The 16,689-nt window shown below is 41.0% G+C and overlaps 1 protein-coding gene across 2 annotated transcripts in view; it reads left to right on the top strand.

Annotated features, from left to right (window-relative positions):
* Nucleotides 1–16,689, top strand: part of SLC66A2 (solute carrier family 66 member 2) — a 93,780-nt gene that overhangs the window by 8,574 nt on the left and 68,517 nt on the right. The window contains exons 2-3 of one of the 2 annotated variants that reach the window (XM_065399641.1): nucleotides 4,296–4,429; nucleotides 8,795–8,848. In XM_065399641.1, the coding sequence (XP_065255713.1) occupies nucleotides 4,296–4,429; nucleotides 8,795–8,848 (188 nt within the window). The remainder of the gene's footprint in view (nucleotides 1–4,295; nucleotides 4,430–8,794; nucleotides 8,849–16,689) is intronic. The other variant, XM_065399642.1, reaches the window with a different exon arrangement.

Genomic DNA, 16,689 nt, shown 5'->3' with positions numbered 1-16,689 from the left:
AAACTCATGGTGACTAGTCAGTTTGTCTGGCTCTAGCCCAGTTATTCAGCCTCTCAGTTTTATGAACACTAACAGTTAAGATTTTTTAAAAACAAAAATATTACTGGTATTTAAAGAAAGTTGTATATGTTCAAAAACCCAGAACTCTTTACAGTGATAGTTAAAAATATTATAAATAGAAGGGAAACTGCTTTGAGGTCTGACATTGGACATCCCAAATACTGCAAATGTCACAGTTGTTTAGCTATATGATAATTACCAGCTAGAAACTCGGAAAGAGAGAACAACAAATAAAGGCTTCAATCCTATATTCCTCTTTCCCTGAGCCCCAGTTAGTACCCTAAGGATCCCTCCTACTTTTATGAACAGCTTCTTTACTGTTCCCACCCTCAAGCCCTGCTTTGGCAAAAATATTCACCGCCTTTGGCAGGTGGGGAGGGAAGGGTCGAATGCTGCTTCTGAAACATCCAGAATACTCAGTGCACAGCAACACAAGGCTCTTTCCTTCTTCCAGTCCCTATCACCTCCCCAGCCCATTTGGGAATGGAGAGGTAAGAGAATCTTAAAATTGGATCCCCCATGTCCTGATATGATGCTTTTGCCAGACTGGCTCCTGAACCATAATTTCAAATACAAACTGGAGGGTACATCCTTCTTTCTCCATGTTAATGTCCATCATATTGACCAAAATGGGAGCTATTTCCTTTCAAGTTGTTTATAATAGAACACAGTATCTAGAAGAAGAATTTCACTTGAAGTGCGTTGGCTAGTCAGAACGAAAGTTTATGTAGTGCAACTTTTGTCCTGTGTATGCTGGAGTTTGTTAAATTCTCATACATTGTTTGAAGTGACTATGGAAACCTTGCCATATATGTTCAGTCCCAGGTGAACTCTCTTGTGTATTGTGTGGTTGTTTTTTTTTTTTTTTTTTTTTAATCTTAGATCTATAGTGATAGATGACTCAGAGGGTTGATAATACAGCTTTCCATCTCTGTTCTGATTACTAGTTCTAATGTGCCACTAGTTTATGGTGATTGTAAATTGTTTTATAGCTGACAGCTGGTAGCCTGAGGCAATTAGCTTGTTTCTGTAGTAGGCAGATATCTGTATAACAGTTGATATTGTTGGCAGCACTCTCCACAAATGTACCAAGGAGTGAATAAGCCAGTAGAGATTCTATGGGCTCCCTTTGGATCAGGCTGGAAGAACATTAGTGTGTCAGTAAGAGGAAACTAATACTAATGTCCAAGCTGTCCCTATTCTGTGAATAAATAGAACTTCAGCACCAGTGCTGCCAGTGTAGCCCTAAATTAGCTCTTATAAAAATGGACTTGTAATGGGGATAAGTACAGTATTTCATACACCTACGGTAGAGGACTTTTGGTAATAGTTGCTAACAGTGGGACACATTCTCTTCTCTCTTTTCCTGAATGACAGATGGATGAAAGCAGTGGACTGGGTTAGTTCCTCAGTTTTGAAGCCTCCAGCAAAACAATTAATATGGGCTCCTTAGTTGCCAGGAGAGTGTTGCACAGCAGATCTCAGACAAGCTCCTCTGTCATGCCAGCATGGCACTGGCTCAGTAATGTGTTCAGAACTTGTGTGTTTATCTGCTAGCCTCTAGCTCCACCCCCAACAGAGACATTCTCTTACAACACAGGCTCCCCACTTCATCTATGTATCATGGCCATGTTAGTGGGATAAATAACTTGAGGACCCTTAGGAATCAGGCTTTTGCCACAGAGCTCTGTGTGATGCTCCTCTCGCTACACCCATGGAGCTCTGGCTCATGGTCAGTGCAATGCAAACTGTCCCTGGTGGACTCTATACATCAGGGTCCCCTGAAACTGCAGATTCAGCAGCATTTGCTGAGTTTGCCCTGGCAAGGAGCAGGGGCACGGAATGGGGAGTAATGGCAACTCTACTTTGCTCCACTCCATCCTCTTTCTTCCTGACTCAATGGAAACCTGACTTGGGTTCTCTGCAGATCAGAGGGGAGTTTGTACACTCGGCTGCATCATCTCCCCACCCTTCAGCAATTCTCCGAATTTGTTAGTGCTGATCTTACCAAGGTATGACCTGCTGCAGTGTCACCCTTCCCCTCTCCCCAGGGCATTAGTTGAGGAAGAGGAGGAGGCCTTGTTGCAGCCATGTACGCAAGAGCCATAAGCCACTGGTGTCCCAGGAGACATTGTGAAGGCTCATGGTTTCATAATGGATGGCCCCAGCTCTGTAGCACTAGGCAGCTAGCGCCCGCCCCGCCCAGTTCCCTGGGGATGGTCTGTTCCATTGGGGACAAACCTGGCCACCTACAAATGGAAAAGTTCCAAGAAAACTCAGCAAGTCCAGAATCAAGGACTTTTCAGTTTCTCCCCATTACTGGGCATAACCCGCATGGGGGCTGATTTGACCCATAACAACAACAACTTGAATCTCCCTAAAGACCATAGTGGAAGTAAAGAACTCCTTCAGCATTCATACAATGCAAGGGCTTAATGGCAAATACGCTTGGTACTGTCCCAGTGTCTTGTTGACTAGCTCAGAGCTCTGTCTTGAAAGAAATCCAAGTTAAAGAATTATATCCAGACTCTTATGGGAGACCTTGCATCGTACTCTCATACATAGTAATGGCTCATTATAGTATACTATATTTAACGTTTGCCAGAGCTTTGTAAAACATTAATTAAACAAATCATCACCCTACTCCTGTAAGTGTTGTCTCCTGTCTTCTTAGCCAGTGGCAGCACAATGTTTGTGGGGTGATGAAGCAGTGGCCTGGGTGACTATTTTGTGGGTGTATTTGGAGTGGCAGATAGGAAATGTGGCCCAGAATTAAAGAGTGAGTGAAAGCACACTGTTTAGTTCCCCAAATCGCTTTCTTGAAACAATAAGAATCTCTGAGGAATACACCCTAGCAAGGTTGTTTGAGCGGAGAGAGAAGTCACAATCATGGGCCCGGAGCCTTTCTACAATAAATCTAATGTATTTTGCACCAGGTCTGTATGGGAAAGGCTTTTCCTCTTTTCCTTCTCTTTTCTCAAAAAATAAACAAAAAAATAACCCCCCTACTTTTTGTTTGCTTACTGGTGATGTCTGTTGGGTATTATACTGAGCTCTCCTACGTATAATGCAGGAAGAGGAACTTGGATAGCAGCCAATCCTCACTGAAGAGTCTTGTTTTCTATGATAGAATCTAATGCAATCATGGAAGCTGGACCCTTCATTAAGTATTGGCGGCTATCCAAGTTCCTCTTCCTGCAATACGTGTAGGAGAGCTCAGTAATTCCCACCAGACAGCATCAGTAAGCAAACATAAATTAAACTGGGGGGAGGGGGAGAGACGGGAGAAAACATTTTCCGTTCAGTTTCCACATCTCTGAACAATCAAGTAGCTGTTTCCTGCAACTTTGGAGTTCATTTCCCTAAGCTTGGTCCAAATTAGTCCAAATCAGATTGCAATATGTCCCAAAAGTGATGTCCCTCTCTTCTTCCAGACTTCTGGAGTGGTGGGAGTGCAGTAAGAGCGGGTGTTTGTAGGTTTGTTGGGGGCACTGTTAGACATCATAGGTTGGTAGTTGTGTTTTTTGGGGAATGGGATGGTATGGGCTTATGATTTAATGTAATGTATTTTAAAATTATATTTAGGGAACTTAGTATATAGAGCAGGAGTTCTTAACTTAATAGCATACTCACTTAATAGAGGAAAGAAATGTGTGTGTCTCATGCTAATGCAATGTAGCTCTTTGTCCCCTTCTAGTTGCTAGACCAGGTTTGCAAGTCTGCCTCTTCATTCAAGCTAATGGGCCTGGTCCTTTAGCTCAGGCAACAGAGACTCATGCTTTTAGATCCACCGACTTAGTTTTCCCCAGGGGTGCTCCGCTCCCTGCCCGCCACTCTCCACCCTCCCCTAAGACTCTCCCCCAACTAGCAAACAGCTGTTTGGCGGCACCCCCAATTAGCTCGTTGGGGTGTCACCAGACAGCTGATTGGCAACGCTGCTGCCCAATGACTGTGGCTGGTGGGTGCTGAGCACCCACTATTTTTTTTCCCCACAGGTTATCCAGCCCCAGAGCATCCATGGTGTCGGTGCCTATGGCTACAAGTTCAAGTGGAATATGGTTGGGTTACATGCAGCTAGATCTCTGTTAGTGTAATTCTTCTCTGCAGCTTTGCAAATTTGTCAGTTACGGTCATTGTTAAGGATACAATCGTCAAACACCTTCAATCCTATTTAGGTAATTGGGTATAAAGATCATCATCTTGAGATGTTTATATATTTTTCTCTTACTTTTTAGGTTTGGAAGGCATTTTGAGTCCCCTCTTCTGTGGCAAAGCATTATCATGATCATTACTATGTTACTGATGCTGAAACTATGCACTGAAGTACGTGTGTCAAATGAACTGAACATAAAACGTCGCTCCTTTTCAGGTTGGTAACAGTAATTTTGCAGAGTGAAATCTTCTTCTGCAAATTTTTAAAAATGTCTTGTATTGTCATTGGGTTGAGTGAAAATTTTTTATACGTGGTGCAAACCATTGTCTCTTGAAGATCCAACCCAGCACTTTCTGAATGGCCTGTTTAAAATTATTTCCTTCCATATGAGTATTTTAAATGGGTCTTAGTTCAGTCTAGAAAATAAGAGTTCTCTTTAATATTTTATGTCAAACCCTAGGAAGTAGTGGAAGTCATGCTACTCTGCCAGTCTTGATGATGCTAAGATCTAGGCCTGAATGAGAACAAGAGTTTTCACTGTACTTTTCTGCCAAGTCTCTGTTTTACAGAAGCATTTATCACTGACCAGGGTCAGAAGCCATACCTTGCTATTGCCAATGCTGTGTCTTGCTTGCACATAAAATATTTTATTTCTTGTCACCACATTTGTTGTCAAAATAGGGAGTGATGTTGTGTCACTATTACAGGTTTATCGAAGTGTACATATTGTACAGCACTTCCTATGGTCTTGCAGTACTTTTTTGGTGTGTGGAAATTTTCAATCTGGGCCAGAATATCATTTGTTGTTAATCTAAGGCAGTGATACTCAGACCTCAGTGGTTCAGGAGCCAAATTAGCGATCAACATTACCCAAAAGAGCCATAGTAGTGTGAATTCATTGTTTCATTTACTCTCAATATTATTTATTATTATTATTATTATTATTATTAATTATTCTTATAGTAAAGTGACTGACCAAGTATTCTACAGTTGGTTAATAACATAGTAAAAGCATCCTGACTGATAACTTAAATTGGTTAATAATTAAATCACAGTGTTTTAATATCATGTGCTTCAAAGAGCTACTATAGACGCATTAAAAGGCCACTCCTGAGCCTCAGTATCATTGATCTAAGGGCTTGTCCACACAATTGGGTAATGTGCTTTATAGGGGTAAAGTGCACTAACATGCTGTGCATGAATTAGTCTGTGTAGACCCTGCTGGTGTGCTTTAATGTAATATTGTTTGAAATGGTACTACATTAAAGTGTACTAGGGAGCCTTCAGTGCGCACCAGCCAGGTCTTAGAGGACCAATTAATGTGCAGCATGATGGTGCGCTTCAGAAATAACATCCCCATAGAATGCATTATACCCCACCATGTAGACAAACTCTAAGTCTTTTTTACAAAATGATTTACTTTATGGCAACTCTCTTACAGTTTGGAAATGTAACAAATGCCAACCTCTGGTTTTGTTGTTTGACGTGTACATTCCCCATTTTATGTTTCTCCTGTTCCTGCTGCTGCTGGGCTATAAAACTGTTGTTTTCTTTTCAGTTGTCTTGCCAATATGGACATATAATTTGCTCTCTCGATCTGTTTTCTTCCTTCTCTTACCCTAAAAACTGAGGGCTTGATCCAGCTCCAGATAGCTGCAGCCTTTCCAGGCAGAGGGAGCCCTAGAGGGCTATGGGTGCTGGCTCTGCAGCAGGTTTATTTATTTAATAGAAAGATAGGCCTGCTCTGCAAACGTATTCCCACTCAATGGTTTCTGTGGAGTGTGCTGTGAATCTGCCCAGGTAAAGTGACATCATGGAAAACGTTTGCTCATCTGCAACTCTCAATACTCTGACCCATCCCTTTTTCTCCTCTACAGTCTGGGGCTGCGTTGTCTGCAAGAGTTATCACAGGCTGGGAAAACAAATGACTTTAGATCTGGCCTCATTTAGCAGAGATTTAAAAACTGGACGTATTGGGAGGGGAACAGCCAGCTCTTTGCCTATAGATACCTGTTGGTTGGGAGCAGAGCAGAGGGCTTCCTCTTCAGATTGCCCTTTGTGGGGCTAAGGGGGTAAGTCTTCAAACTAGATTGCCCTCTTTCCCCTCCCTCCTTCTCTAGCAGGCTTCCTCAATACATGTCAGGGGGGATGCATGTCCAATTCAACTTCAGCCACAATCTTTTTTGATTGAATGACCTGGCATTCAGTCACCTAGTGAAAGAATTAGGTTCTTCACCAGCCTGTAAGGTAACTTGCAGAGCGTACTCAGTGTGTCATGCCATATCATTTCCCAGGAGCCAGTTTTCCATATATTTAATCCACCAAAAAGAACAATTTTGCCTGTTGTTTTGGGCTTTCACTCTTTTCTTTGCAGCAGGTGGCTCACTGTACTTTATGCAAACTTTTGTTGTTAGAACCGCACAGTGCAACTAAATGTCTCTCCTGGCTTATGTGATTAACTTCTAAGTGATGGGAAGGTTAGACCAGTAGTGATATCCTATAAGAAAGATCTACAAGTTGAAAAGTATTAATGCTGAGGATCTTGTGATTCACTGTCAGATGTAATGTACTGGCTTGAAATTAATCTTTGTGCTATTTACCATTTTGGGCATACATATTTCCTTCAAGAGAGGAAGGATGGCCTTGTGGGTGAAGCACAGGAACTGGGAATCAGATGACCTGCGTTCCTAAACCTGACTCTCCCATGGTTTTCCCATCTGATCCTGAGTTTTCTCTGTACCAAGTTTTCGCCATATCTCATGCAGATGGTGGGATGCTAAATTTCAGTTTGATGCTTTTGAGATCCCTGGATGGAAGGGGCTAGGTTGTGAATTGCAGTATCATCATAATAAGATCAATATCACTATGTTTTTGTATTTAAATCTTTCTACCCATTCCTTCTTCCATCCTCTTTCCTAATACCTCTACAACATAACTCAGATTTAAAAAGTGAGCCTGTCTTCACTTCAGCGGATGCCTTATATTCCGTTCTAATAATCCTGGTGCACATTTGACCAATGAGTCTTGAGTTATCCAGGAGTAGCATGTTTTTTTCTATTCATCCAAATAACTCCCTGTTAAACTAGTTCAGGGGGAAGCCAATCTTTTTCTTAGCTTCCAAAGCAATAACAAGGTCTCTCTCCTAATCCAGAGGACAGTTTTTGTGAGCTCAGGCAAGTTGTTCTAGGTCCTCTGGCTTGAAATACATTTTAGTTAACAGTGTATCCACAAAGCCATTTAATGTGAATAGTGTACAGTTCTTGCACTTCCATTTATGTGGAAATCTGTTGCAACTTGAAAAGTTCACTCCCCTTGGACTGGCTTGACTGTCTCCTTGGAGAGTCTCCGTCCTGGCTGGGTATTAGGGAGACTTCTTTTCTCCACTCTTCTTCTTCTTTTTTTTTTTTTTTTTTTTTAACAACAAACATCAGGAAATGATTCCCCCCCCCCCCCGGAGCGACTAGGAAAGATTTGTTCTCTCATGCATACATTTTATTATCCTTTATTTACAGGTATTAACCAAGAGGAGATTACATCCCTTTGTATGCATGTGTGTTACACAGCCGAAAACAACCACCCACCACAAATCTTGATTATGCCCCAAGAACCTTTGCCCTGGTGTGTGGGTAACTGCCAGGCACCCTAAATATTCTAACTTTGCTTACAACCAGTGGGGAGTTTGTCATGGGGATGGTCTATTCTGTTGGTGTGATGCCTTAAGTCTATTTTGCCTAACCCTAAAGCCACCCTTGCTGTGTAGTTATTTGTATTCCTGTAGTGCTGAGAAGCCAAGTAGCATGGGGGCTCAATTATTATTTCAGTTTATTTCTTACTGTCATTTAATTTTGGACCCTCAAACTGATGCTATCTTAACATCTGTTTACAACTTGTCCCTTACTATAACACTGTGCTCCCTTGAAGAGCTTTATTAAGAGAGCACTGTCTTGGGTAGTATGTGGTTTTCAAATGGAATTCAGGCTTACAGAGGAAGGTTAGGATCAAATTAAATGGTTCAGCATATGGAACACTTGAAGTGGTGATTTGGTCTCTGTCAACGCGCGTGGCTAAACAGTTAAACCTGTTGGAAGTGTTGTAGAAAAGGGTTTCCGCCAGAACGTGAGGCAGCCCTATCATGTTGTTTTATTTCTTTATTTGCTCCTACATAATTCTTTCCTGAAAGTCTCCTCCATCCTCACATTTAACTCAGGCACAGGAATAAAAATAAGCAATTTAAGCTTTCTCTTTCACTGAAAAGTTTATAAATATTTGTACATTGCTTTGAAGAGGGTTACATGTTACACTGTCTCTATTCTCTCCTCCCCTTTATTATTTTATTTTAAATTGCTGTTATTTCTCACACTGAGGCATTTCTGTGATTTCCTTCCCCTTTATCCTTCCCTAAAATCTTGAGGAAAACCCTATAGACAGCATGGAAACTAAAACTTTTTGCATGTTTTTTTATCAGCAAGATGTACTAACTAAGCTTAAAATAAAACAAACTAAAAGACCCATCTACTGTATTGACTCAAATTAGTCTGTTTTGTCTTTTCGTCCTCTTCTCAATTTATTTTTCTTATGTAGCTGCAGATAGTAAAGATGAAGAAATCAAAGCACCTCCCAAGAGATCCTATCTGGGTATGTACTGTACAAACCCATGCTGCATGAGGTTGCCATCTGAAACATAATTCACGCTTCGCTACTTTTTGTTTTGTGTGTTTTGGTTTTTTGCTTTTTTTGTCATTTTAGAAATGATTGCATGATGGTCATTTCTACAGAGAATGCTTATGCTATCTTTTCTTCAGATACTAACGTCTAACTGTTTTGCAGTTTTAACTTTCATAGAGGAAAAGATGCTTTCAGTTCTGTTCCAGAAACCATTTTTTTTTTTTCTGGAGGTAAATGAATTGCCAATTCATCCCATCATTCTTCTCAATTGTATTTTGCTCTTTTTCCTGCCCCATTAGAGAAACAAAACAATATTTATATAATAGAAATTATTAACCAGCATGACCTACATGGGGCTCTTCTCCTCACATCACCGAAATAGGAACTTTTCTTCTTTCTGTTTTCCACACATTTCCCCCAGAAAGGCGAGTCTGTGTGCAGCAAGCTATAAAAAGTATGGGAGCAGCTTTCAGCCAGGAGAAATGTTAGATGCTCATTTTGCAACACAGCAAATAAGGATTTCCCTATAACATCTCAAGTTCAGCAAAATGAAAATGGCTTACAACAAAACTTATTTATGAAGCTTTCCTGTCACAGCCCTCACTTTCAACAGGGCATCCTCTGTATTGCTATTGGGAGGGGGGAGGGATTTATAGCCCCACACACTTTGAAGCCCCCTCCCCCACCCCCCCGTCACCATCTGGACTGGTGTTTTTGGAATCCATGCTAAGATTTTGAATGTTCTTTAGCTAGCCAGAGAGATTGAGAAATATGAGGTGCACCCTGCCTTTGTGTCATTTCCAGTTCTTAGAAGCCTGAAGATCCAGAGACTATGACGGTGTCTTAGCCAGGTTACCTTAGTTTAAGGAGTTTAGATACCACTTTATACAAGGTCTCAGATATCTCTAAACATAGAAGTTGCACCAATTTAACATAAGTTGTTTATTAAACCTATTTAGTTTGGTGCGATCCTCCCATGTAGACACTCTTATTTTGGAACCAGAGGACCCTATTTCAATTTTGGTTAAGTTGGTAAGAAATCAGTTTAAAGGAAATCCAACATAGGGCCCTCTTCTTCCAGAATAAGAGTACCTACATTGGGTTTTGAATCAGTATTACTGAATCTGTTTGTAAATGTAATCAAATTGGTGTTCAGCTTGTATGGAGACAAACCCTGACAGAGACAGAAACATTTCTGTATGGTGGTGCAATGCAGAGCACTTTCTTTAGATCATCGTATCAGTCCTGTGTATCGGATGATCTTTAATGGAGCATGTAGTCAAGAAATGCAATTGTCCCCTTCTGGATTTTCCGATTGGGGGAAAAAAAAATATTTCATAACATTCCAAAAGTGCATGTTGGTTTAATGCCAGTAATTTGCAAAGCACCTTTTCCTATTGTACCTCTTTCAAAAAACATTTTTCTGGGCTTTGCATGAAATAATATTTGTTTTGCTGTTTTGTCTCTTATCATTATTTTGCAGTCATTCTCACTGGCTTATGTCAAAATCGACTTACCTATAGAATGTAAACTTGAATCTTACCCTATTTTTAACATGTTTACATTCTTGTTTTCTTTATTCGCTAACGCTTTCCAGTTTTTAGCTATGATATCATAAACAACAATCCGTTAACTTGTTGAAGGATGGCTTATTCTGAGTGCTCCAGGGAACCATAAGAAAATAGAGAAACGATTATTAGTTGCTACATTTTACTTCTGTCTTTTAACAGATTACAAGTTTCTAAATATCAGTCACCTGGTTTTCAGTAAACAATGGGACCTGAATGTGTCTATGAAAATCTGCTGAAACTTAGAGTTGGGTCCCTTGATATCTGTGACGAGCAGTTTCTGAAATGAGCTTCAACTTGCTTAGGAAAACAGGACAGATCAAAAGAAGTAGTCATACTGCATTTTGATGAAACAGTAAAACACGCTTTCAGGAATGCAAAAAGTTTAATGATTGTGTTTTGGGTACCTATTCTTTGTATGTTTGTTTCTTTAACCTGGATATTTTTAATTGGTGTAAATCTGTTTAAAATAGTTCTGAGGTAGAGGGGTGTGTGTGTGTGTGTGTGTGTGTGTGTGTGTGTGATTACATGTATATAATATCCTACTAGACTCAGAAAGTTTGCATGGGAGAAACACTACTTTATTGGGCTATAATGACACTAGTCATATTTTGGTTTACACAAGATTTGTTTAATTGAATTATGTCCTGCTTATGTCTATATAGCAGTGCTTTGATTGTCCAGAGCCATGGCAATCTCACTAAAAATTTATGTAAGGAGGTGTTTGTTTTTTTGGCTCAGGGGATTATATATTCCTTTACCTCTCTTAATGAATTTGGCAGACCATTTTTTCAAAAAAGTTATTACAACTGGACTTTCTGCCCAGGGCCGGCTCCAGAGTTTTTGCTGCCCCAAGCGGCAAAAAAAAAAAAAAAAAAGCCGCGGTTGGTGGCACTTCAGTGGCAGCTCTACCGCCGCCGCTTCATTCTTCTGCGGCAATTCGGCGGCCGGTCCTTCCCTCTGAGAGGGACTGAGAGAACCACCGCTGAATTGCCGCCAAAGAGCCGGACGTGCCGCCCCTTTCCGTTGGCCGCCCCAGGCACCTGCTTGCTGCGCTGGTGCCTGGAGCCGGCCCTGTTCCTGCCTCTCACTTCAAGTTTCGGTTCCCTAAAAACTCTTTTTAGTGTTTCTAGGCTTTGAGAGTCATTACATCTCTTTTGCAAAAGCATGGTAAGCATACAGTATATTGTATTCATTTTAACTTGAGTTAGCCCTGAAGGACGATTAGAGTGTTAAAGTGGAAAATATTGCCCACTCTGCTATACCAATAGATCTGTGGGGAAATTGATAGATAAATGCTGATACTGAAGCTGTCCTCTGTCACCACCTTTGATTCAGAAACTGAGCCCTTTCTATGCCCACTGGTGTCTCTCTTTAGACATATTTATTGTCCGTATTCCAGCAAACCACTTAATGCTACTGTTCCTCCACACACACATTAACTGCAAAAGCTTTTATCTGATACCTGACTCTGAAAGCTGATTGCCTAGATTCTGTTCTACTAAGGGGCAGATCCTCAGTTGGTGTTATAGCTCTATTGACTTCAACAGTTATGACAATTTACACCAGCTTTGGATCTGCCCTACGGTATGTAGCTTCCTGTTTTCATATAGAAACAAAATGATTCCTAGTTGATCCAGGAAAAGGAAGATCTAAATAGCAACAGTTCTGAAGAAACTTTATTTAAAACAAAACAGTGGCCCTAGTTTTACACATTGCCTGTTGGTGTATCTGAAGATTAGCGTGAGAGCTAAATTAAAGTACTGCCTCGGTACTGCTTGCCCATTAAGAAAGCCAAGGCTTTTTCTTCAACCAGTTGGTTTGTCACTTGCTGAAATGCTTTAAAATAAATGTGGATGTTTTGTACTCTCCTGTATTGAGATGCAAGTTCTTGCCTACATTTTGAGCCTTTGAAATGAGATCTGGAGATTTTGGGGGAGACAGGACATGCAAGACACTGGATCAAGGTTATTAGATCTTTGAAGATGTTTTTATAGCTCGGTGGTAGTCTCAGTAGTGCAGTGGGTAACTTCCAATGCATATGCATGTGATTAGCTGGATTTTATAATTTTCAAGTAAATATTTAAACAAGTTTGAAGGACGCTGCTGAAAGAAATCACAAGGGTTTCCTTTCTTGTTTACAAAGTTTTATTTTCAATCTTGAAATGAAGTTGTCTTGGTATCTGTTGTGCTACTAAGCAGTGTGAGAGTTCTTGCTTGAAGTCTGCTTGCTTCTGGTCCAGAGGACAGTAGAGTCCTAATGATATAGTAGGTGTCCAAAAACAATGTAGATTAATTATACATCAGTACAATAATATGGAAAACTGTAGTTTAAAAAAAGTTGTATATGCAAAACCAGAATATGTCTGTGTAAACAAATTCATTTTAGGAGGTTCTTGTGTAAAAACAAATGGAAAAACCAGTGATGGATTGATTAGCTAGTTGGCCCATGGATACTAAGTGTGAACTGCTGCTGCACTACATGCAGCTGTGAGTATAATATGACAACTGAGGTAACTCACATTCCAGCCGCTGTCCTGTTCATTTCTTTCCTCCAGTTAGAAGACAAATAACTTAGTGGTAAATGAAATGAGTAAGCAAGCTCTAGAACTCATAACTCAGATGCTAGTAAATTACATCATGTCATGGCATCTGAGCCTTATTTGATTAGCTCTCTAGTTGCTTCTCTGTGGAGTGTGTTGGATCTAGCTCTGGGGTATGAGTTCTAGACCATATGTGGGTGCTATATAAATACAATGGATAAGCAGATATATACACAGTGTGCTCCTCTGTTTGGTTCTTTACCATACTGATTAGAGTTGAAGACCGGGCAGAGCCAAACTTTCCATCAGCCAATCATGTGGATTCATCTTTGATTTTATTTTGTTTGTCTGTCTGGGGAGTTTAGTGAAAAAGAGACAATTACAGATCTCTATGCACCACTGCTATGTGTGTGTTTGTTTATGTAAAAAATTGTGGCTCTTGCTGGGTTTGGCTGCTACCACCCAGTACTGACCCTAGGAACTAAATCCCTTCTGCCCACTCTGCACTTCTCCAAAATTATAATGTCCTCCTTTAGACTGAGTTTTATTTTTTTAAAATTTGTATGCATTACCACAGCATGTATGTGTATCATTAGGTTTCTTTTATTAGGGTTATTTTCCTAATATAAGGTTAGAAGTCAAAGGGATCCAGATCTGCTTTGGTTGAGGTGGTAGCATTCAGCGGTGCAGGATCTCCTAACCTACGCAATTTACTGTCTGATAACTGGCATGTCCTCCAGCTTGTCCTGTTGTATTAAGGTTGTAGTTCTGTGTAAGGGCCTCTTCTCCCTCCTCCCCCTCCCCCCCCCCCCGTGTTTATTACTGTCTTATTCTTTTTGTGATATCTCTGAAAAGGAAATGGAAGATGAAGAATGGAGTGACAGCATTTTGAGCTTGTAGAAGTATATCCTTATTAAAATGAGGTGATCTTTGGTCACCTGTGCAGAGTCCTTGTCACCTTTGGCTGTTGCCACATATGAAGCAGTGGGAACCACTGATAAATCATCATCTGCTTTCCACAAAGCAGCTGTAACTGGGTCATCTAATGTGATTCTCTCTCCCCCCCCTCCCCTTGCTATTCAGGTTACTCTAAAGAGATTTGATTAATATCACTACAAATAGGACTGTGTTAGACTAAATGTTTTAAGAAAAAAAAGGTGGAATTTGCTTAAGAATCTTGAAAGCTAAACAGACAATTTTTCCAGCTACACATCCAGAGAGAAAGTAACTAGTTTTGTTGTAAAAGAAATGACATCATAAAGCTAATGATATTAAAATCCTTGACCACCCCCCACCTCCCTGGTATTTGTAAACCAAATGGATTTGGGTCCATTTCTCTGTTTTTTAGATTCCATTTCTGTTAAGAAATGTAATTCTTTTAAAAACTTCAAAGAACTTTTTAGTATAGATCCTTCTTTAATTCTATAGATCTAATGCTGCTTTAACAGGAAGTCTTTTTGTGTGTGTCTGTCATGTGAGCTCTCTTTTAGAAATCTAGAGGAATTATTCAGTATAATGATGGCATGCCTTTATACAAGCATATCTTGGACTATAGAAGTTAGGAGAAGAAAACTGTTAATTTCATTTTTTGTGCTTAATTCTTATATTTAGGGTGTATATACTTAGGTGTTTTCTCTTTCAGATTTCTTTTAGATAAGGACAGTAGAGAAAATCTTGGTTATGATAATGGATTGTGATCCCTGAAGCCTGGCTTGGTAGTTCAGACTGCAATACTTGAGTCTGCCCCTGCTTACCCTCACAAGCCCATTACTTGTTTCTCAAGAGAGAATATCTTTCAGTCTGCAGCCATTTTATTCTTTTTATTTTTTTTAAGGTAGGTGGGGGAGAGGGGGAAGACCTCTGGTTTAAGCAATATAAGGGTGAGGAGAGTTGGCCTCCCAGATCTAGGTTTTTGACCCTGATCCAGAGCCCATTGATGTTGAGGGAAAGGTTCCTATTGGCTTTTGGATCAAGACTGGGAAGCTCATCTCCTTTCTAAATGGGCCACAGGAAGGCGGGAGCTGTGGCTGCCAGGCCATTCCTTTCGTGAGGGGAGGGGAGGGGAGTGTTGTCAGCCACCAACGTTCAAAACTCATGAACTAGATCCCCTCCCCCAAATCATGGATTTGGCCCCAAAATCACGTAATTAAATAAATCTCATCATATCTCTTGGTCTTTTTGTTTTTGAACGCCTCCTGTTCATCCGCAGTGTCTGTGACACGTAGTGTTGCTGACACTCCCAAGTTCATAGAGTAAGGTGATTTTGACCTCACTGCAGGAGCTGTTGCTGGCTGGTTGATGGTGCTGAGCTTCCAGCCTCTTCCCCAAACACAAAGGCTCTAATTAACTGTGTGTGCCCCAATCCCACATCTGCCTTTCCAGCCCCAACATCTGCTCATCCTGTTCCTCTCCCTGCCTCTGCTTCTTCTACAACTCCTGGGGGGAGGGGGGTCAGTGGGGTCCTCTCTTCTCCCTTCCCAGGGTTAAGGAAGCTGGGAGGAGCAGAGAGCAGACTGAGCCATTTTTCACAGTGGGGAGGGGAATGAGGAGGAGGGTGTTGGAGCTGCTCTGAGCTGCTGGGCTATTTCTGCTCCTTCCTGTGAGAACGATGTCTGCTCCTCCCTCTTCCCCAGCCTCTGCTCCTGAAGGGAGGAGAGAGAGCTCTGTCTGCTTCCTGTAGCAGCTCTGATTGGCTGCTCTTCCCAAGAGGTGCATAATTGGGGAAGGCAGCCAATCAGAAGGGGTTCCCACAGGCATGGCTGAAATTTGAGAGAGGGCTGGAGTTTCTTCTGTTCTCGTGATACTGGCTCCAGCCCTGGCCAAAGTTGCATGACTTGCAAAGAAATCACAAGACCTGGCAATGCTGGGAGTGGGAATATATTTGTTGTGGGCTTTGTGGAGTTGGGTTTGATAAGAAGGTTTCCCTCACCCATGCAACTAACTGAGACACCAGTTTGGCCCGAAGGGTAAGCAGCTCAGCATCCTTCTGGAGTCTGCAATGTCTATGAAGTCACCTTCATTTGATGAAGAGCTCCCCCTCACCCACAGCTGTTCTGTCAGGCAGTCCTGGAAGAGCACTATAATCTGTTTCCATTATTTTTAAAAAAGTAAATTTATAATTTACATGGTTACAGAGAAAAAGTTTGAAAATGCAACCCAAGTGCACCCAGAAGGCTCAAAAACCCCAGAAGACAGACCAAAATGATCCACCCAAAATCTCATGATTTTTAAGACAATCTCATGATTCTTGTATCATGACTCATGATTTTTGCACACTTGGGGTTGGGTCGCCTGGCAGCTAGAGGTTCCTTTTTGTCAGCATATAGGTAGGGCTGGTTGAAAATTTTCCACTGAACGTTTTTTTCAATGGAAAATTTTGGGTTTTCAACTAAGACACTTTGCAAAAAAAAATTCAGCTTTCTGCTGATAACTTAGATCTTCAGTTGCAAAACTGGCCACCATAATACTGAAACATTTTGATTCTGAAATGCCTTCCCTGTTCTTCTATATAGGCTGGGCTGCCAACCCAGATTTTATCTCCTAGGATTCACTGTGGCTGTGCAACTGCCATGATGCACCACCTCCTCTCACCAAGAAGAGAGACCGTGCTGGGATTACAGGGGAAAAATGAGAACACGAGACAGTGTGGCAGCACTTCAGAATAGAAATATTCTATTTTACAGTTTTTTGTTTTTTTTTA

This window comes from Emys orbicularis, chromosome 2, assembly GCF_028017835.1.
Source record: "Emys orbicularis isolate rEmyOrb1 chromosome 2, rEmyOrb1.hap1, whole genome shotgun sequence".
Taxonomy (NCBI): Eukaryota; Metazoa; Chordata; order Testudines; family Emydidae; genus Emys; species Emys orbicularis.
The sequence above is the reverse complement of the archived record's forward strand: the minus strand, read 5'-3'. Positions and strand labels throughout refer to the sequence as shown.